This window comes from Erythrolamprus reginae, chromosome 4 (genome assembly GCF_031021105.1).
Source record: "Erythrolamprus reginae isolate rEryReg1 chromosome 4, rEryReg1.hap1, whole genome shotgun sequence".
In the NCBI taxonomy this organism is placed as follows: Eukaryota; Metazoa; Chordata; class Lepidosauria; order Squamata; family Dipsadidae; genus Erythrolamprus; species Erythrolamprus reginae.
Genome location: NC_091953.1, coordinates 19232462 through 19253723, shown reverse-complemented (window position 1 = coordinate 19253723; position 21262 = coordinate 19232462). Strand labels below are relative to the sequence as shown.

Sequence of the window (21262 nt, the reverse complement as noted above, 5' to 3'; positions counted from 1 at the left end):
GCTTTTGACTCAGTGGTTCATGACAAACTACTTCTAAAACTCAAATCCTATGTCATCTTAGGATCCCTCCATAGCTGGATAACTGTGTTCCTATCAAACAGACACGTTGTCAAAATAGGGAGTGCCATATCTAATCCTGTTCTGCTTAAGAGCAGCATACCCCAAGACAGCGTACTAGAACCAACACTCTTCTTACTCTATTTAAATGACCTTTGCGATCACATCACAAGCAACTGCATTCCCTTCACTGACAATGTAAAACTTTTCAAGACCACTAAAAACACAGCTATTCTCCAAAAAGACCTTGACTTTGTGCATGAATGGCCAAACATCTGGCAACTCCTAATCTCAACCAAAAAATGCTCTGTACTACACATTGGCAAAAAGAATCAAAACACCAAATACAAGCTGAATAAACAAGACCTTACAGACAACCCTCACTCATAAAAAACCTTGGAATACTCATATCAAATGACCTAAATGCCAAAGCCCACTGCAACAATATCGCCAAAAAAGGCTTCCATTATTGTTAACCTAATACTACATAGCTTCTGCTCCGGTAATATCACACTAATAACTTTTGCCAGACCAATCCTTGAATACAGCTCATCTGTCTGGAACCCACACCGCATTTCTGACATAAACACTCTAGAAAATGCCCAGAGATACTTTAGTAGAAGAGCCTTCCTCTCCTCCACTCACAACCAAATACCCTACACAACTAGACTTACAATCCTAGGTTTAGAAAGTTTAGAACGATATCGCCTTAAATATGACCAAAGCATAGCCCATAAAATCATATGCTACAACATCCTTGCTGTCAACGGCTACTTCATCTTCAACACAACAAAACACGAGCACACCACAGATACAACCTTAAAGTAAACAGCTCTAAACTCGACTGCAGGAAATACGACTTGGTAACCGATACATGGGACTCACTGCCAGACTTTCTAGTATCATCACTTAACCCCCAAAACTATCTTTGTATACCATCAATACATACTTGACAAAACAAACAAACAAATAAATATACATGTCACAGGATGAAGTTGAAGGACCGAATCTGGTTTGGTCATTGGGACCGAGGATTTGTCTTCCAAGCTTTTGGACTCATGTTGAATCCCATAATCAGGGAACCTCTCTCTAGCAGAGAGGGAGGTAGTCTGTGTGTGGTATTTATAGTATCTATTGTAAGTTAGAAGTTCAGCATTCATAAATGTCTAAGCATTTCTGAATCGAACTATGTGGAACAGTGTCAAATACTTTCTTATAATGAATCCAGGCCATTATTATTTTATTAAATTTTAAAATAGTTTTTAAATTGTTTTTTTCCTTAAACACCCATAAATGTTTGGCATTGGACCAGAGTACCTCTGGAACCGCCTGCTATTGCACAAATCCCAGTGACCGATAAGGTCCCACAGAGTTGGCCTTCCCCTAATCCCGTTGACTATAGAATGTTGTCTAGTGGGCCCCAGGGGAGGAGCCTTCTCTGTGGCAGCCCCGGCTCTCTGGAATCAACTCCCCCCGGAGATTAGAACTGCTCGCACCCTCCTTGTCTTCCATAAACTACTCAAGACCCACCTATACCACCAGGCATGGGGAATTTGAGACATCTTTTCCCGAGGCTCCTTACAATTTATGTTTGGTATGTATGTGCTGTTTGGTTTTTTAATTATGATAGGGTTTTTAGTTATTTTTAATATTAGATTTGTGCCATTATAATATTGTTTTTATCATTGTTGTGAGCCGCCCCGAGTCTTCGGAGAGGGGCGGAATACAATGTCACGCTGTGTATTGCCAACCCCAGAGACATTCAAAGACATTCAGTAATTAAATAGTTAACTGTGTGTATGTTAATTAGCTCCACCCATGATGATGTAAAATCCTGTCTGGACAGCCAGCATCACTTCCTTTCTTCTTGTGAAGAATCTCTATCTTTTTCTAGTCTTCAACAATGCAAGATGCACAGAAAGTGCCTGGGATCAGGCATAGCTATTTTCTTTGTTTTGCTTAATAAAAGTAACTTTGTTTTAAAGCCGTTTCTGTAACTTAATCCGTCAGCTCCAGATTTGATTTATTATAGCTCACACGGGCTGTAATCTATCTACAAAATCTGACATGGTAGGCAGAGTTTGGCTGACTTTTAATAATAGCTACCGTGCTCATTGTAATGCTGGCCAAGCAAAAGAAGGAACTTTTTTCGCAGTCTTTTATAGACCAGATTTCAAAGAACAGTTTACAGACCTGATGGATCTTATCCATACTTCTAAAGAAAAAAGAAATCTCATCATGGAAGAGCAAATATCTCTTCAAACAATGGAGCAGACAGGCCCTCAAGAAAACGTAATTTCTCAAGCTTACTTATTTCAAGAGGGGGAAGAAGTTTTATTTGGTCAAACGGCCGAAAAGACTTTAGAGCCTGCTAGCCATAAATTTAGTGAAGACAGTAACTTATAAGAAGACACACTAGTTCATTCTGAATCTCCTAGTACCGGCTTTTCTCAAAGCGGTCAGTCTTCTCAGCTCCCCTTAAAGGCAAAGGCCAAAACTAAGCACTGTGATGAGAGAAAATCTCGAAGCTCCACCGGGAGCCGTGAATCACTTTCTGATTCAGACAGAGTCAGTGCTACTATTGCTCGTTGTGAACAGGCGATCCAAGACATCCAATCGTATTCTTCCCATTTAGATGACCTTGGAGATTCAATAACATTAAAACAGAAACAGATACATGATAAATGCATGGATGATTTATATGCATATAGACAACAATTAAGAGAACTCCGAGAACTTGAAATGAATATTTTAATTAGTGAGTTCGCAGCCTTTTCTGTTCAGAGCCAGTGTGCGCATGTGCAAGAAGTTTATTTCTTGCTCTTCAACTGAAGCTGAATATGCATGTGTTTCTGATTGTTGTAATGCTTTAACCTTTGTTTCTGCTCTCATTAATAGTATTTGGGAAAATCCCATGAAACCAATTGTTATTATGGAAGATAATGTTTCAGTTACATTCATAGCTGAAGATGAATATGTTGGAGCTCGTTCACGGCACAGTGACATAAGGTATAGAAATACCAGAGAAAGCGTGAAACAAGGATTCATGAAAATACAATATGTGCCTACTACTGAACAGATTGCTGACCTGCTGAATAAGCCATTGCCAGCTGATCAACATGAATACCTATCCAAGAAAATGTGCCTTATGTGAACCAATGTCCCTGATGACTGCCAAAGAAGGGGTGTCACACTGAGTATTGCCAGCCCCAGAGACATTTAGAGACATTCAGTAATTAAATAGTTAACTCCATGTATGTTAATTTAGCTCCGCCCATTATGATGTAAATCCTGTCTAGTCACCTCCTCTCAGTTTGGGGAAGAAGGAGGAAAATCTCCATCTTGTTTTAACTTTCTAGCCATATAGATTTGCGTGAAAGCCTGTGATCAGGCAAAACCCATTTATTGTTTTCCTATTAATAAAAGTAACTTCATTTTGAAGCTTTTCTGTTATTTCATCCATCGACCTCCGGATTACATCTGTTGCAGCTCACGCGGGCTGTGATTGATGATTTATAATCTTGACACAACCACCATTGCCAGTCCAGGTGCCTCAGCCGGTCCAAGTGGCACCAGTTCCAGTACCACAAGTACAGCCGCCAGCAGCCGTACTAGCTGCATGTACAAGACAAGCAATCACCTTAGCAACGTTGAAAAGTGAGTCAAGATTAAAAAGTAATGAACAAAATTATAAAACCTGGCTACATGAGATAAGATTGATTTTAATTGCTCAACAGGTGGATCATATTGTTTTTAATCCCCCAATTAGACAATGGACTGAGGAAGAAAAGGAATCAAATATTCATGCAACTCTCCTTATACTTATGTCTTTGGACTCAGATTTATCAGTCAGATTCCTACATGATATTACTGCATGTGAGTTAATAGAGTCCCTTGATGAACTGTACAGGCCAGTTTCAGACAAGGGAACATACCTGTTGTTCTCTGAAATTTTTGGTGCAAAATTAAAGCCTGGAGAGAACATTGCTCCACATTTATCCAAGATGTTAGCAATGCAGAAAGACTTAACAGAGATAGGGGACAACATTGATCCAATGCAAGTCAATACTGCTATCATAAATTCTCTCAATCATGAATGGAAAGAAGCTATTTTTAAATACAATAGCATGCCATTAGCCCATAGAACAACTTAGAGACTCTGTAAGCTGCTAACTGAAGAAGAAGGGCTCATGCACACTAGACTCAGACCTATGTCGTCTGCATACAAACCTACTTTGGCTAGAAGCTATCAATAAAAGGGCTACACTTTGAGATATTCATGCCAGAAACAACCTAAGAGAGATGACGCTCAACGCTCTCAATCCGACGATCCCCAAAGCTCTCAACCTGGCAATTCTCAGTCTCCTTCATATCCTACTCCATCTAGAGAAACACATTGAAGAGGATCCAGGGGTCGAGGCTCCAGTAATTCCAGACCAGCTCAACGAGATTCAAAGGATGAGAAACGTGTTTATGTCAACCCCTTCCTACTTAACAGCATTCCAGAAAAGAGTCCACAGTATGACATTCGTTACTTATGGACATTAGACAGCAGAGCAGCCATTCACATTGTGTACCAGAAGGAACTTTTCACAGAGTTTCATAAGACTGACATCAAAGAAGTGCTTGCTGTATCAGATCACCTGTGTAAAGTCGAAGGAGAAGGAACTGTCTACATAAAAGAATTGGACAAATTCATCTCACATGTTTTTTATGTTCCAAGTGCCAAAGGCAACATACTTAGCGTGTACCGCCTGAATGAAGATTTTGGGTGTGAAGTCACTCATAAACTAACAGAAGCTTGCATCATGAAGGATGGCAAAATTCTTGCTACCGGTATCCCCATTAGACGTGTTTATTACTTAAAGCCAAATCCTTCTGCAAAAGGTTGATGTAAGTATAAAAGTTCTAAAGAGCGAAGGCACAGGTCCAGAGAGAAAACCTGCTGCCACTATGAATGCAAAGGCTCTTAAAGCCAATGAGGTCCAAGAGGTTCCCAATGATGTTTCAAATGTTAAACCTGTATCAACAAACAAATCTTTTCATTCCAGGTGTGTTCATAGATGGCACCGTCGTTTGGGCCACACATCTTATCCAGTTTTAGCAAAGATGCCTGAATTTGTAAATGGTTTTAAAGTTGATGGTGATTGCAAAGTTCATTTAGAATGTAAGATTTGTCTTTCCACAAAGTCAAAAGCAGCTCCTGTTGCCAAATATGCCCTACATTTGTCTACACGCATTTTTGATTTGGTCCACACCGACATTGTCGGTCCATTTCGGCCTACTAAAGGTAACTGTAAGTATTTCTTGACTATTGTTGATAGTTATTCAAGATATGGTTTTGTGTTTCTAATGAAACAAAAATCTGAGGCTTTTCAGATCTTTAAAGATTTTGCTGCAGAAGTACTTATGCAATATGATGTTCGCATCAGAAGAATACAAAGTGATCGTGGTGGAGAATTCATGTCCCAGCAGTTCCAAGGATGGATGAAAAGAAATGGAATTCGTCATCAAGCGTCAGCACCATTTTTCCGTCAGCTTAATGGGATTGCAGAACGACACCAGGGGGTCCTACAGACTATGTTTCATTGCCTTCTAGAGGATGCTGACATGGACAATCAATATTGGGGCGAGGGCACTCAGGTATGCTAATTACATTGTTAAGCATACATGGAGCAGTGTTATACAGCAAACTCCTTACTACTTGCTTCATGCAAAGAAACCTGATATTCAAAACCTCCACATTTTTGGCTCGTATGCCATGGTTAACATTCCACTAGATCAAAGAAGAAAAGGAGGTCCAGTGTCACAGAGAATGAGATTTATTGGTTTTGAGGAAAATTCTAAATACAGTGATCCCCCGCTCTTTGCGAGGGTTCCGTTCCAGGACCCCCCGCAACGAGCGGGTTTTCGCGAAGTAGCGCTGCGGAAGTAAAAACACCATCTGCGCATGTGCAGATGGTGTTTTTACTTCCGCAGCGCTAGCGAGGAGCCGAAGATTGGGGGCGGCGCGGGTGTTTTAAAACATCCCCGCCGACATGGGAGGCTCGCTAGCACACCCCCGAACCCCCAACCCGGGTTTGGGGGTGTGCTAGCGAGCCCCTCATGTCGGCGGGGATGTTTTAAAACACCCGCGCCACTTTCCAATGAGTCCCGAAGACAACGCGTTTGTCTTCGGGACTCATTGGAAAGTGGCGCGGGTGTTTTAAAACATCCCCGCCGACATGGGAGGCTCGCTAGCACACCCCCGAACCCCCAACCCGGGTTTGGGGGTGTGCTAGCGAGCCCCTCATGTCGGCGGGGATGTTTTAAAACACCCGCGCCACTTTCCAATGAGTCCCGAAGACAACGCGTTTGTCTTCGGGACTCATTGGAAAGTGGCGCGGGTGTTTTAAAACATCCCCGCCGACATGGGAGGCTCGCTAGCACACCCCCGAACCCCCAACCTGGGTTTGGGGGTGTGCTAGCGAGCCCCTCATGTCGGCGGGGATGTTTTAAAACACCCGCGCCACTTTCCAATGAGTCCCGAAGACAACGCGTTTGTCTTCGGGACTCATTGGAAAGTCGCGCGGGTGTTTTAAAACGTCCCCGCCGGCATGGGGGGCTTCCTAGCAGCCCCCCAAACCCGGGTTGGGGGTCCGGGGGGTGCTGGTAAGCCCCCCATGCCGGTGGCGACGTCCCGCCGCCCCCAATCTTCGGCTCCTCGCTAGCGGGCAGGCAGGCGGCTCCTCGCTAGCGGGCAGGCAGGCGAGAGCTAGCGCCAGCGAACAGCTTGTCCGCGCTCGCTCTGGCCGTGAGAATGAACGGTGTGGGCGGGCGAAGGGCGGGCGGCAGCGAGGAGTTTGCGTGGGCGGTGGGGAAACTCCTCGCTGACGCCAGCAAGAGGGGGAAGACCCAGGGAAGCCGCTGCCATCTATGCATGCGTGCCCGGCACGCATGCGTAGATGGTATTTTTGACTTCCGGGTTGAAAAATAGCGAAGTACCCTGTTCGCAATGGTTGGGGACGCAATAAACGGGGGATCACTGTACTACAAATATGCTGACACTTATCATAGAGGTGTTATTTCTAATTCAGCTAAATTTGAGGAAGATACAAATTGGTCCAGAATACACAGTAATGATACTTCAGTTTATTTTCCTAAAGATGATGTTCAAGGTGCAGTGCAACCTGATCCTAAGGTAGCTGTTCCAGATGTTCCAGATGTTCCAGATGATGGACAGTCTTCAACAGTCACAGATGATGTTCCTAGCGATGCAATTGGAAATGGAGATGATCAAGGTGAAGGATGGACCAAGGTTCCAAGGCGTTCACAGAGAACCACAAAAGGAACTCCTCCAAAGAAATACTAACAACAAGTATTACACAAACCTTTTCCTTTCTTATGTAACAATGTTACACTTCCTCTTGAGAACTTTTCTCAAATAAGACATTTGACTGAATATGAACAAGAAAAATGGTATGAGGCTATGGAAAATGAACTGGACAGTTTAAAGAAACTTAAAGTGTTTCAACAAGTTGAGCCTCCAACGAACAAGATTATTGGCACACGGTGGGTGTACAAAGTTAAGCAAAAACCAAAGGATGAGAAGATATACAAAGCAAGACTAGTAGCACAGAGGTACTCACAGGTGTATCCTGAAGACTACACAGATACATTTTCACCCACAGTTAAAAATGAAAGTGTCAAAATTGCCCTAACTACTGCTATTGCCTTGAACTTAGAAGTTTTTCAGTTTGATGTCGAGACTGCCTATTTGAATGCTGATCTAAATGAAGAAATCTACATGAAGAGCGCACCCGGGTTCTAGGATTGAGAAGGGGATGTCTGGTACCTGCAGAAAAGCCTTTATGGGTTAAAACAGTCTGCTCTCATGTGGCATCGATGTCTCATAGAGAAATTAAGTTCAATTGGCTTTATTAAGTCCGACTCTGATGAATGCATGTTTACAAAAGGGCAAGGTAATGTTTATGAAATTATTCTTTTTAATGTTGATGACATTGTTTACATTGGTCCTAACAAACGTATGAGTGAAACTTTTGCCAAAGGTCTAGAAAAACATTTTACTTTGAAAAGCTTAGGGCACATTCATGATTATCTAGGAGTTCAGATTGAAAAAACTGAGAAGGGGTTCTGCCTCTCACAAGAAAGCAAGGTTGACCAACTTTTGCATAATTGTAACATGTCTGATGCACATACATGTCGTTCTCCTATGCAAACTTATTTTTACAGGTTGACTCAACAAGAGTATCCTCCATTTGAAGACCAAATGCTTTATCGGTCAGTAATTGGTTCATTATTATATATCAGCAGTTAGACAAGACCCGACATTTCACTGAGTGTGAATCTTTTGTCACGGTATGTCGGCAAAGCAGCTACGTTCCATTGAATATGCATAAAGAGACTGCTGAGATACATGAAGTATACAAAGGACATGAAGTTGTTCCTAGAGCTGAAACATGATAAGTATCCTGAATTGATTTGTTATGCAGATGCTGACTGGGCAGGTGATGTAGAAACAAGAAAAAGTACTTCTGGTTATATAATGTTTTTGAATGGTTGTCCAATTTATTGGAAAGTTAGAAAACAGAAGTTTATTTCTTGTTCTTCCACTGAAGCTGAATATGCATGTGTTTCTGATTGTTGTAATGCTTTAACCAATGTTTCTGCTCTCGTTGATAGTATTTGGGGAAAACCCATGAAACCAATTGTTATTATGGAGGATAATGTTTCAGTCACGTTCATAGCTGAAACTGAATATGTTGGAGCTCGTTCACGGCACATCGACATAAGATATAAAAATACAAGAGAATACGTAAAACAAGGATTCGTGAAAATACAATATGTCCTACTACTGAACAGATTGCTGACTTGCTGAATAAACCATTGCCAGTTGATCAACACGAATACCTATCCAAGAAAATGTGCCTCATGTGAACCAATGTCCCTGATGACTGCCAAAGAAGGGGTGTCACGCTGTGTATTGCCAGCCCCAGAGACATTCAAAGACATTCAGTAATTAAATAGTTAACGGTGTGTATGTTAATTAGCTCCACCCATGATGATGTAAAATCCTGTCTAGACAGCCAGCATCACTTCCTTTCTTCTGGACAGCCAGCATCACTTCCTTTCTTCTTGGGAAGAATCTCCATCTTTTTCTAGTCTTCAACAATGTAAGACGCACAGAAAGTGCCTGGGATCAGGCATAGCTATTTTCTTTGTTTTGCTTAATAAAAGCAACTTTGTTTTAAATCCGTTTCTGTAACTTAATCCATCGCCTCCAGATTTGATTTATTATAGCTCACGCGGGCTGTAATCTATCTACAAAATCTGACATACAAATCTAATAAATTGAATTGAATTGAATTGAATTGGTGACCAGTATATTGTCTGGGTCAATATATTTTAAATACAGTATTACTACTAAACCTAATAGATAATTCTGTAGGAAAATCTATTAAGAAAATTTATAGGACTGCCCACGTCACTCAAAATATCTACAAGCAGCTTATAGAATTAAAAAAAACCCAAAGAAAAAATTTAATAAGTCCTTCCCTATCCAGCTCCATATCAAGCAATCCCCTTGATGGGATAGATTTCACTCAGCTGTTCCCCAAGGGCAAACCATCTATCCAGGGACTTTTGAAAGAGTATCAAGGTGAGGGCCAATGTTATCTTCATGGTGGTAATGTTCCAGAGGGAGGGAACCACTATGGAGAAGTATAGTGTTAGAGGAATGAAAGTATGCTGGGCAAAAATGATCTGAGGTTTTAGTGAAGCTAGTAGAGACCACAGAACAATACAATTATGGCATAACAATTGAAAGATCTTGAACTGGGCCCACACCAGAAGTCATAATCCCTCTGGCATGGCCTAGCCACTTGAAGAAAGGGGTGGGCTGCTGCCCGGACTGGGGTGGGGCACAGTGGGGTAGTGAAAATGGAGCTCCACCCCAGAGCACTCATTTTGCACAGAAAGATGTTGAAAGAAGTGCAGGGCATCCTGCATAAGCCACGCCCACAGTGTGGTAGTAAAAATTTTGGTAGCCCTTCACGGAATATTACATTCCGTTCTGGGCACTGCAGCTTTGGATGAACTGAATGTACAGAAGAAAGCAATTAAGATGTTAAGTGACTTCAGGGAAACAGATATGAAAGGACTAAACGTATGAGGAAGTATAATTCAGCCTAGAAAATAGGAAATTATGGGACAATAATTGCCCCCAAGTGTTTGAAGGGCTGAATGCAGAAAAGAGGGAAGTCTTATGGGTTTCATTCTTTAAGAGGATACAAGATGGTATCTACAACTGATTAGAAAAAGTTTTCATGAGATTATTATTTCACTGTGATATTGTTCAGCAATTTGTTCTGACAGTTAATTTTATGAAAAATCATTTCCTCAATTAGTTTCAGCAATCAGTTTGAAAAGCATATTTTGACCAATAAGCCTGAGCATTTGTTCTAGATTCACCTAAATAATCAATTTCAAAACTTAAAGACAGTAAATGTACAGTCAGTAGAATTTCTTGGTTAACTCTTCTGGGGAAATATTAGACATAGACATATTGTTTATTTATTTATTTATTATTTATTTATTGGATTTGTATGCTGCCCCTCTCCGGAGACTCGGGGCGGCTAACAACAATAATAAGACAGTGTACAATAATAATCCAATACTAAAAACGATTAAAACCCATTAATATAAAAACCAAACATACATAGAGACATACCATGCATAACATTGTAAAGGCCTAGGGGGAAAGAGTATCTCAATTCCCCCATGCCTGACGGCATACGTGGGTTTTAAGTAGCTTACGAAAGGCAAGGAGGGTGGGCGCAATTCTAATTTCTTGTGGGAGTTGGTTCCAGAGGGCTGGGGCTGCCACAGAGAAGGCTCTTCCCCTGGGTCCCACCAAGCGGCATTGTTTAGTTGACGGGAGCCGGAGAAGACCCACTCTGTGGGACCTAACTGGTCACTGGGAGTCGTGCAGCAGAAGGCGGTCCCTGAGATAATCTGGTCCGGTGCCATGAAGGGCTTTATAGGTCATAACCAACACTTTGAATTGTGACCTGAAATTGATCGGCAACCAATGCAGACTGTGGAGTGTTGGTGTAACATGGGCATATTTGGGAAAGCCCATGATTGCTCTCGCAGCTGCATTCTGCATGATCTGAAGTTTCCGAACACTTTTCAAAGGTAGCCACATGTAGAGAGCGTTACAGTAGTCGAACCTCGAGGTGATGAGGGCATGAGTGACTGGGAGCAGTGACTCCCGGTCCAAATAGGATCGCAACTGGTGCACCAGGCGAACCTGGGCGAACGCCCCATTCGCCACAGCTGAAAGATGTTTCTCTAATGTGAGCTGGGGATCGAGGAGGATGCCCAAGTTGCGAACCCTCTCTGAGGGGGTCAATGATTCTCCCCCCAGGGTAATGGACAGACAGATGGTATTGTCCTTGGGAGGCAAGACCCACAGCCACTCCATCTTGTCTGGGTTGAGTTTGAGTTTGTTGACACCCATCCAGGCCCCAACAGCCTCCAGGCACCAGCACATCACTTCCACTGCTTCGCTGACTGGGCATGGGGTGGAGATGTAAAGCTGGGTATCATCGGGATATTGATGATACCTCACCCCATGTCCTTGGATGATCTCACCCAGCGGTTTCATGCAGATATTAAATAGCAGGGGGGAGAGGACCGACCCCTGAGGACCCCACAAGGGAGAGACCTACAGGTCGACCTCTGACCCCCCACTAACACCAACTGTGACCGACCGGAGAGGTAGGAGGAGAACCACTGGAGAACAGTGCCTCCCACTCCCAACCCCTCCAGCCAGCACAGAAGGATACCATGGTCGATGGTATCGAAAGCCGCTGAGAGGTCAAGAAGCACCAGGACAGAGGACAACCCCCTTTCCCGGGTCCGCCAGAGATCATCCATCAGCGCGACCAAAGCAATTTCCGTGCTGTAGCCAGGCCTGAATCCAGACTGCTGATGATCTAGATAATCGGCTTCTTCCAAGGACCACTGGAGTTGAAGTTCCAACACCTTCTCAACAACGTTCCTCATAAAGGGAAGGTTGGAGACTGGATGGTAGTTGTTGACCACGGCTGTGTCCAGGGAAGGCTTCTTAAGGAGGGGGCGCACAAGTGCCTCCTTATAAGGAGCCAGAAAGGACCCCCTCCCCAAGGAGGCATTGACAGTCTCCTGGACCCAGCTCCGTGTCACTTCTCGACTGGCCGAAACCAACCAAGAGGGACACGGATCCAGTAGACAGGTGGCAGAACTCATAGCTCCAATGGCCTTGTCCACTTCATCAGGTGTCACCAAGTCAAACTCCTCCCAGACAGATGGACAAAGACGTTTAGCCCCAGTCACCTCGACTGACTCGTTGTAAGTCGACTCTGTTTTACAATTGGAGTCGAGGTCCGCTCGGATCCGAGTGATTTTATCAGCGAAAAAAGTGTTAAAATCCTCGGCACTACTCTGCAAGGACTCCCCAACTCCCCCCTGGTTAAGAAGAGAGCAGGTTATCCTAAACAGAGCGGCCGGGCTGGATTCCGCTGATGCAATCAAGGCGGCATGATATGCTCATCTTGCCGCCTTGAGCACCACTTTGTAAGTCTTAATATGAGCTCCTACAAGTGTTCGATCGGATTTGGACTTACTCTTCCTCCATCGCTTCTCTAGATGTCTCTTCTGGCGTTTCAACTCCTGGAGCTCCTCGTTGAACCATGGAGCTCTACGGGATCTAGTGCCGCGGAGAGGTCGCAGCGGCGCAATTTGGTCAAGGGCCTCTGCTGCAGCCTTGTTCCAGGCCTCAGTCAGAGACTTTGCCGAGCTGTGGATGAGTGCATCCCAAGAACCTTCTGAAAGCCTTCTGGATCCATCAGGCACCTCGGGCAGAACAGCTTAATCGGTTCCGCCTCCCTGCGGGGGAGGATTGGAGCCAGGAAGTCAAGCCACAGTAGAAAATGGTCTGACCATGACAAAGGCAACACTTCTAAGCCCCTTAGTCTCAGAGAGGAATACCATGTCGGGTGCATGCCCCCCCCTTGTGAGTCGGACCCTGTACTACTTGGGTCAGGTCCATGGCTGCGATGGTGGCCATGAACTCCTATGCTAGTCCAGAGGATTCGCCAAGCGACGGCAGGTTGAGGTCCCCCAGGACAATAAGTCTAGGGAACCCCACCGCCAGCCCGGCTACCTCCTCGAGTAGCACAGGCAGGGCTTGTGCCACGCAGCTGGGAGGCAGGTATGTGAGAAGCAAGCCCACCTGAACCCCTAAGTCCAACTTCACCAGGAGGGACTCGCAACCTGCAATCTCCGAAGCAACGAGTCTGCGCAGGCAAAGGCTCTCCCTGGCTATAATAGCCACTCCTCCCCTCCTTCCCTGGGGTCGAGGTTGATGATATATCTGAAACCCGGCTGGGCAAATTTCAGAGAGAGGAACTCCTCCCTCCAGGCCCAGCCAGGTTTCAGATACACATGCCAGGTCGGCCTCCTCATGCAGGATTAAATCCCGGATGAGGAGAGCTTTATTTACCACCAACCGAGATTTATTTTCAGATAGAATCCAGAATCATCTGTTTTAAAATTTTCATGGCTCCACCCAGTGAATGATACAGAAGGTCCTGCCCCTACTTTTGCCCTGCCTACAAACAGTTGTTCCATTTAAATTCTTTCCCGTTCTGGCTGTAGGGTGATTAAGTGCAGGAAGACGGTAAGTATCAGTGCAGAGAAATATGGATGGTTTTAGTGGTTTTGTTCTTGCTCTAAGTATTAGTGTGAATGTAAAAGTGAGAGATGCCTTTCGCATTTCAGAATGAGGGAGAGACTGAGAAATTAAAGCAAAGAAAAAGAGAAGGCTAATGAGTCTATAGAGTGTGACATAGAAAAGCTACAGAGTACGAAAGGATTTCAAAAATCCCCCAATCTTTTGGTACATGTGCCAATTTTGAATGTTGAAAACATTTAATGGGCACCCTTTGCAAATTGGCTGGCTTGGCAACCTTTCCTAATGTACAAAGTTATCTCAATACAGCCCATGAATCAGAAGGCAAACTGTCCTTCTAGAATTTCTAGGCATTTTCATTGTGTCCGAAAGCAGGATTTCCTCAATGCGAGGGGTTAGATTAGAATAGAATAGAATAGAATAGAATAGAATTCTTTATTGGCCGAGTGTGATTGGACACACAAGTAATTTGCCTTTGGTGCAGATGCTCTCAGTGTACATAAAAGAAAAACACACATTTGTCAAGAATCATGAGGTACAACACTTAATGATGTCATAGGGGTCAAATAAGCAATGAGGAAACAATCCATATTATGTGTGCCCCTTACAGAACTCTTAGGAATGGGGTGAGGTCAACTGTCGGCAGTCCAAGCTTAAAGTTTTTGGGGTTTGGGGAAGAAACCACAGAGTCAGGGAGTGCATTCCATGCATTGATCAATCTGTTGCTGAAGTTGTATTTTCTGCAGTCGAGTTTCGAGTGGTTTACAGGACATTGAGTTTGAATCTATTTTATGTACATGTGTTGTTGCGCTGAAGCTGAAGTATTCATTCATCAGTAGGACATTATGGTAGATGATTTTATGAACTACATTTAGGTCAGATCGAAGGCGACGTAGCTCTAGGTTTTCTAAGCCCAAAATTTCAAGTCTGGTGGAATAAGGTATTCTGTTGTGAGCAGAGGAGGGGAGGACTCTTCTTAATAGAATAGAATAGAATTCTTTATTGGCCAAGTGTGATTGCACATACAAGGAATTTGCCTTTAGTGGAGATGCTCTCAGTGTACAGAAAATAAAAAGATACATTTGTCAATAATCCTGAGGTATAACACTTAATGATTGTGATAGGGGTCGAATAAGGAATAATGAAAAAATCAATATTAGTAAAAATCTTAAGGATACAAGCAACAGGTTACAGTCGTACAGTCATAAGTGGGAAAAAATGGGTGATAGGAATGATGAGAAAAAACTAGTAGTAATAGTAGTACAGACTTAGTAAATAGTTTGACAGTGTTGAGCAAATTATTTGTTTAGCAGAGTGATGGCGTTTGGGAAAAACTGTTCTTGTGTCTATCTGTATTGATGTCCAGTGCTCTGCAGCGACATTTTGAGGGTAGGAGTTGAAATAGTTTATGTATTTATTTCTACTCCTTCCATTCAGGAGCCCATTCCTCAATCTCACCCACCTCCAACAACAGTCTCAGCAGGAATCTTGAGGTGAGAGGGTTTGTCGCAAAATCATCCACTGATTAATATATCCATTACTTTTTGGGGTTACTTCTTGTGCTGCTTAGTATTAATGCTATATTTTGTTATAAGTTACATGTGATATCTATTTATTGAATTGATTTTATGCTAACGTTATATGTAAATTCCCTCCTTCAAGACCAGCTTGCTTTTGTCTCTCATTTCAAAGTTAGACTCAGTTTGTATTTACACCTTTTTGTTACTTTTAGAGCAGATAAACAGAAAGGATGGGGTGCATTTTGGCTTGCAACAAGTTGTACAAATGATGGAAATAATACAAATTATTTCTCGGCATAGCTTTCTCAGTATCAGCTGGGTAATTCGGACTGATTTGGTAGGAATTAAAGTTTTTGCCAGATTAAGAAAATTATGTATTTGAGTTTATTGTTGATCTCACATTCTGATTTCTTGCTGTAACCCAGAAATCCTCTAAGTTGCTAATTGTGGACAGGAGGCTGGGGACTGACTGGTGCTCTAGTCATGTCTTAGGTACAAAGCCAACTGGGATGGTCCCGCTATCTCAGCTCTAGGCAGAAGGAAGAAGTGACAAACCATTTGTAAAATCTTACCAAGAGAACCGCAAGATTTATTTGTTTGTTTATTTATTTATTGATTTGATTTCTATTCTGCCCTTCTCGAGGCGACTCAGAGCGGTGTACAACGTTATAAATGCAACAATATATATAAAGAAATCTAAATTACTTTAAAAAAAGAACTATACAAAATTACTAAAAGTGTTAGAAAACTCTTCCCCTAAGTCCCTCCAGCTGACATTGTCTGGCCGACAGGACCTGGAGAAGGTCGACTCTGTGGGACCTAACCAGCCACTGGGATGCATGAGGCAGAAGATGGCCCCAAAGATAGTCTGGTCCTAAGCCATGTAGGTCTTTAGATTAAATCCAGGCACCTCCCTGGAATTAAGGGTGATGGAAAGCCACAAAAGAAAAGATTTGAAAAGCATGATTTCATGATGGTGGTATGGCAGATAGTTTATAACTGATTTCTGGTTTCTAGGATACTACAATTTCTGAAGAGTTTTCTGTTTCAAGAATCAGAATGGTTTCTGTGGGTCTCTCTGCCAGAGCTGCCCTTCTCTTGACTATCTTCTGCTGCCCGTGGATTACTGACTCTCGAAAATATTCTTCCGAGCTCAAAGTGCCAAATGGGGGAGTCTGGGGTGAATGGGGTCCAGCTTCATTTTGTACTTCTGGCTGTGCTGTTGGCTTCGCCCAGAAGGTAAATGTTTACTTTTCTGATGCGCCTTCAATTGTAAATATTCTCTTAAAATTCGTTCTTCAGCTTATTTTTCGAGAAGGGCAATCAAGAATTTTAATTTTTTTTTTAAGTTGATTGCCTATCAGTGTTTTTTTTTAATTATTTTAAAAAATATTTTTATTTACAAATATACAAAACATAAAAAGAATAATCAAAACAGATAACAGTTAAATCTTAGTATAGTATAATATATAACAGTTTATAAACATATAGATTTATAGAGAGGGGGGTAGAAGAGGGATAAGGAATAAATAGGGAAAGAGTGAGAAAGGAGGAGGGGAAAGATAGGAAGACAAAGGAAAGAAAAGAGATAGAGAAAGTAAAGGGGTGGGTGAGTGTACGGTGAAGCTGTGTTGAAAACGAGAACTAATTTCTAATTTGTTAGCTCATTACCTTGGTTTGGATTGGTCATATAGATAGGTAAATGCTTATTTTTCGAGAAAGGCAATCAAGAAGTAATTGCATTGAAGCATTACATTTGATTCGATAATGTATTGAGTCTAGAGTGGAATATTGGGTGGCAGATCTAATCTTGATCCAATTCATTGTCTAATATTTATGGGTTAATGTTGGAATTTCTGAGGATTGAAATCTGAAGGACAGCAAGTGGACAAAGGCTGATCAAGGATCACTTTATCAAGGTCACATTTTCTTAGGTGGATAAACATCAACCTCTAGCTGACAATACAGCTGTGAATGGAATCCGCTTGTACTGCAAAGATGACATAGAAATTGAGTCTAAAGTTGGACCGTGAGTTACTGATTTTCTCATCATATTTAATTTCCTTGTCATGAAGACTGGGAGAGGAGATGACCTCTCTGAATGAGCTGCTGATGCTGAGATATGGATGAGATATGGATTTTTGCATTCCTGAATTAATTAATTTATTAATTCATTGGATTTATGAGGACTCGAGGTGGCTTACAACATATAAAGAACAATGGACATCGAAATCCAATTAATTAAACTAAAAAAATCTAAAAACCTGAAAACCAATTAAAATGCACTCATATCCATTCAGTCAACAAACTTGCCATACACTCGTTGTCTAATGACCCCAAGCCTGGTGGCATAGATGAGTCTTTAGAGTCTTATGAAAGGCAAGGAGGATGGGGGCATTACGAATCTCCGGGGGGAACTGATTCCAGAGGGCTGAACCTCTGGAATCATGTGCAATGCTGTAACTAATAGTTTGTGGGTTATAGTGAGTGTATCTAGGTGGTTCTACCCTAGCATGCATTTGCTCCAACAAGACCTCTTGTGGACTTTAGTCTCACACATATTTCTTCCATTGTGCAGTTCAGGATCCTATTTGCCTTCCTTATAACTAGAAGACCTCCAAGGTTCCTCCCAACTCTGATATTCTATATTGAGTGTCCAGAGGTATAACGTAAAATAGAAAAAAACCCTCTGCATTTGTTTGCTTTTATGTCCTCCTCCTTATGGATGTTTGAGTTACGGACCAGGTTATATCCGGAATCGCCTTCTGCTGCACGAATCCCAGCGACCAATTAGGTCCCACAGAGTTGGCCTTCTCCGGTTCCCATCAACTAAACAATGTCGTTTGGCGGGACCCAGGGGAAGAGCCTTCTCAGTGGCGGCCCCAGCCCTCTGGAACCAACTCCCCCCAGAGATTAGAATAGCTCCCACCCTTCTTGCCTTTCGCAAGCTTCTTAAAACCCAACTGTGTCGTCAGGCATGGCTGAATTAAGATATTCTTTCCCCCTCGGCTTCCACAATTTATGTATGGTACGTTTGTATGTATGATTGGTTTTTAAAATAAGGGGTTTTAGCTTTTTAGTATTGGATTGTCGCACGTTGTTTTTATTACTGTTGTTAGCCGTCCCGAGTCTACGGAGAGGGGCGGCATACAAATCCAATAAAATGAAATGAAATGAAATGAAATACTAATAACAAGCAATTAAAAGTTAGTGAAGAGCCATTATACTACTTAAAATGGATTAACTCCCACTGAAAAATCTTGATTAAATGGAAATAAATAAATAAATAAATAAATAAGTACGTACGTACGTACGTATGTACGTACGTACATACCATCCATCCATCCGTCCGTCCGTCCGTCACATACATACATGCATGCATACATATATACATACATACATACATACATACATACAATACATACATACTGGATTATGAACCTGACATGGATTAGGAGAAGTCTTGGCAATGAGGTCAGGGAAAGAATTCTTTACCCCATATTTCCTAGGGGTTTGTGCCAGATGCCCAAAGACCCTTTCCCTTAATTTTTACTTTACAACAGCATCAAAGAATTAGGTTGATTATCAACTTTTGACCCAGAGTAATAGGAAAAAGTAGACTTTCACTTGATTCCTAGCCCAAGATTTTAGCCATTGTGTGTCTGAATCTCTTGGATTGATGACAAGTATTTAAAGATTAGATTTATTGGATTTATATGCCGCCCCTCTCCGCAAACTCGGGGCGGCATATAAATTTAATTTAAACACTAAAAGATGCTTTTCTACCTTTGTCTTTTTTTTGGCAGGTGGGGGGAGTGGAACGGAAATGAAATGTGCCATAAAGGCTGCCTGGTTTCTTTTTCTCTGAAAGTGGACAGTCATCAAGGAATTTATGATGATACATCAGTTAACAACATCCAGTTCAAGTGCAGTGATGGTATTGGCCTGAGAGGCATTGCCAATAAAAATGGTAAATTTGGCCCATGGAGTAAGAAATGCCGTTCAGGAGGTATATGTGGAATGAGAACAAGGGTGGAAGATTCACAGGGCCCTTTTGGTGATGACACAGCACTCAATGATGTGGTTTTTTACTGCTGTCAATAATTGATACATGTTTCCTCACCTATTAATATACTTTTGCTATGCGTTCTCAAAACTGTTAATTATAATTAAATATTGACTTGAGAATAATGTGTATCTTTGTGCATAATGCACCAGTATAAAGTAACCACTCCCCCAGGTGTTCAAAACAGTCCAGATTTGGAAGGCATAAAGGAGGTAGCAGAAACCTCAAGTATTGCAAGTGACTGACCATCTTTCCTCTCATCATTTTGATCTAAGTCACAGCATCAAAGTACAATGCCATACTATTCTTGCTTGCATGCAAATAAAATTCTGTTGCACCTTCTGTATTTGGTGGGACTATGAATAAAATTTCTTCTGCATATCTGTTGGTTTTCAAGGACTTTGTCAACCTGATGTTCCCAATGATTTTTGCTGCTGAACGCTTAACCCAAATAGACTTTGGAAAGGCACTATGCGACCTTAAACCTTCTCTATCAATTGGGTCTGATGGTCTATGTGCATACTTCCTAAAGAAGCTCTCCACAGCCATAGCTGAATCACTAATCTCACTACCAAAGCGATGGTCAATTACCCCCCACCTAGAAACTAACAACCTACTCACTAACACACAATTTGGTTTCAGAAAAAAATTATCTTGCAATCTGCAACTCCTTCACTGCAAAAACATATGCATTACACATCTTGATCATGGCAAATTAATAGATGCAATTTACATTGACTTCTGTAAAGCCTTTGACTCAGTGGTTCATGACAAACTACTTCTAAAACTCAAATCCTATGTCATTTAGGATCCCTCCATAGCTGGATAACTGTGTTCCTATCAAACAGACAAGTTGTCAAAATAGGGAGTGCCATATCTAATCCTGTTCTGCTTAAGAGCGGCATACCCCAAGGCAGCGTACTACGACCAACACTCTTCATACTCTATTTAAATGACCTTTGCGATCACATCACAAGCAACTGCATTCCCTTTGCTGACAATGTAAAACTTTTCAAGACTCCAAAAAGACCTTGCCTTTGTGCATGAATGGCCAAACATCTGGCAACTCCAAATTTCAACCAAAAATGCTCTGTACTACACATTGGCAAAAAGAATCAAAACACCAAATACAAGCTGAATAAACAAGACCTTACAGACAACCCTCACTCCATAAAAAACCTTGGAATAGTCATATCAAATGACCTAAATGCCAAAGCCCACTGCAACAATATCGCAAAAAAAAAAAAAGGCTTCAATTATTGTTAACCTAATACTACATAGCTTCAGCTCCGGTAATCTCACACTATTAACTTTTGCCAGACCAATCCTTGAATACAGCTCATCCGTCTGGAACCCACACAGCATTTCTGACATAAACACTCTAGAAAATGTCCAGAAATACTTTACTAGAAGAGCCTTCCACTCCTCCACTTACAACTGAATACCCTACACAACTAGTCTTACAATCCTAGGTTTAGAAAGTTTAGAACTATATCACCTTAAATATGACCAAAGCATAGCCCATAAAATCATATGCTACAACATCCTTCCTGTCAACGGCTACTTCATCTTCAACACAACAACACACGAGCACACCACAGATACAAACTTAAAGTAAACAGCTCTAAACTCGACTGCAGGAAATACGACTAGCTAACCGACACATGGAACTCACTGCCAGACTTTCTAATATCCTCACTTAACCCCAAAAACTTTACTCTTAGACTATCCACTTTTGACCTCTCCCGATTCCTAAGGGAGTTAGTAAGGGACATGCAAAAGTATAGTAGAGTGCCTTCCGTTCCTTGTCCTAATGTTTTTATTTTCCTACTATCATGTATATAAATATTATTATATCTTTGTATACTATCAATATGTACTTGA

General features: G+C 42.0%; 1 protein-coding gene across 1 annotated transcript; it reads left to right on the top strand.

Annotated features, from left to right (window-relative positions):
* The first annotated feature begins 16371 nt into the window (after nt 1–16371).
* On the top strand, nt 16372–19416 carry LOC139167106 (vitelline membrane outer layer protein 1-like). Its single transcript, XM_070751533.1, has 3 exons — nt 16372–16551; nt 17247–17341; nt 19119–19416. The coding sequence occupies exons 1-3, from the start codon at nt 16372–16374 to the stop codon at nt 19414–19416; spliced, it is 573 nt and encodes a 190-aa protein (XP_070607634.1).
* Nucleotides 19417–21262: the final 1846 nt, after the last annotated feature.

Excerpts from the sequence above, each read along its gene's own strand:
- LOC139167106 (XM_070751533.1), top strand. The coding sequence starts at position 16,372 with ATGGTTTCTGTGGGTCTCTCTGCCAGAGCTGCCCTTCTCTTGACTATC. Across the intron at positions 16,552-17,246 it reads CTGTTGGCTTCGCCCAGAAG|GTGGATAAACATCAACCTCT; the intron begins GTAAATGTTTAC and ends ACATTTTCTTAG. Across the intron at positions 17,342-19,118 it reads ATTGAGTCTAAAGTTGGACC|GTGGGGGGAGTGGAACGGAA; the intron begins GTGAGTTACTGA and ends TTTTTTTGGCAG.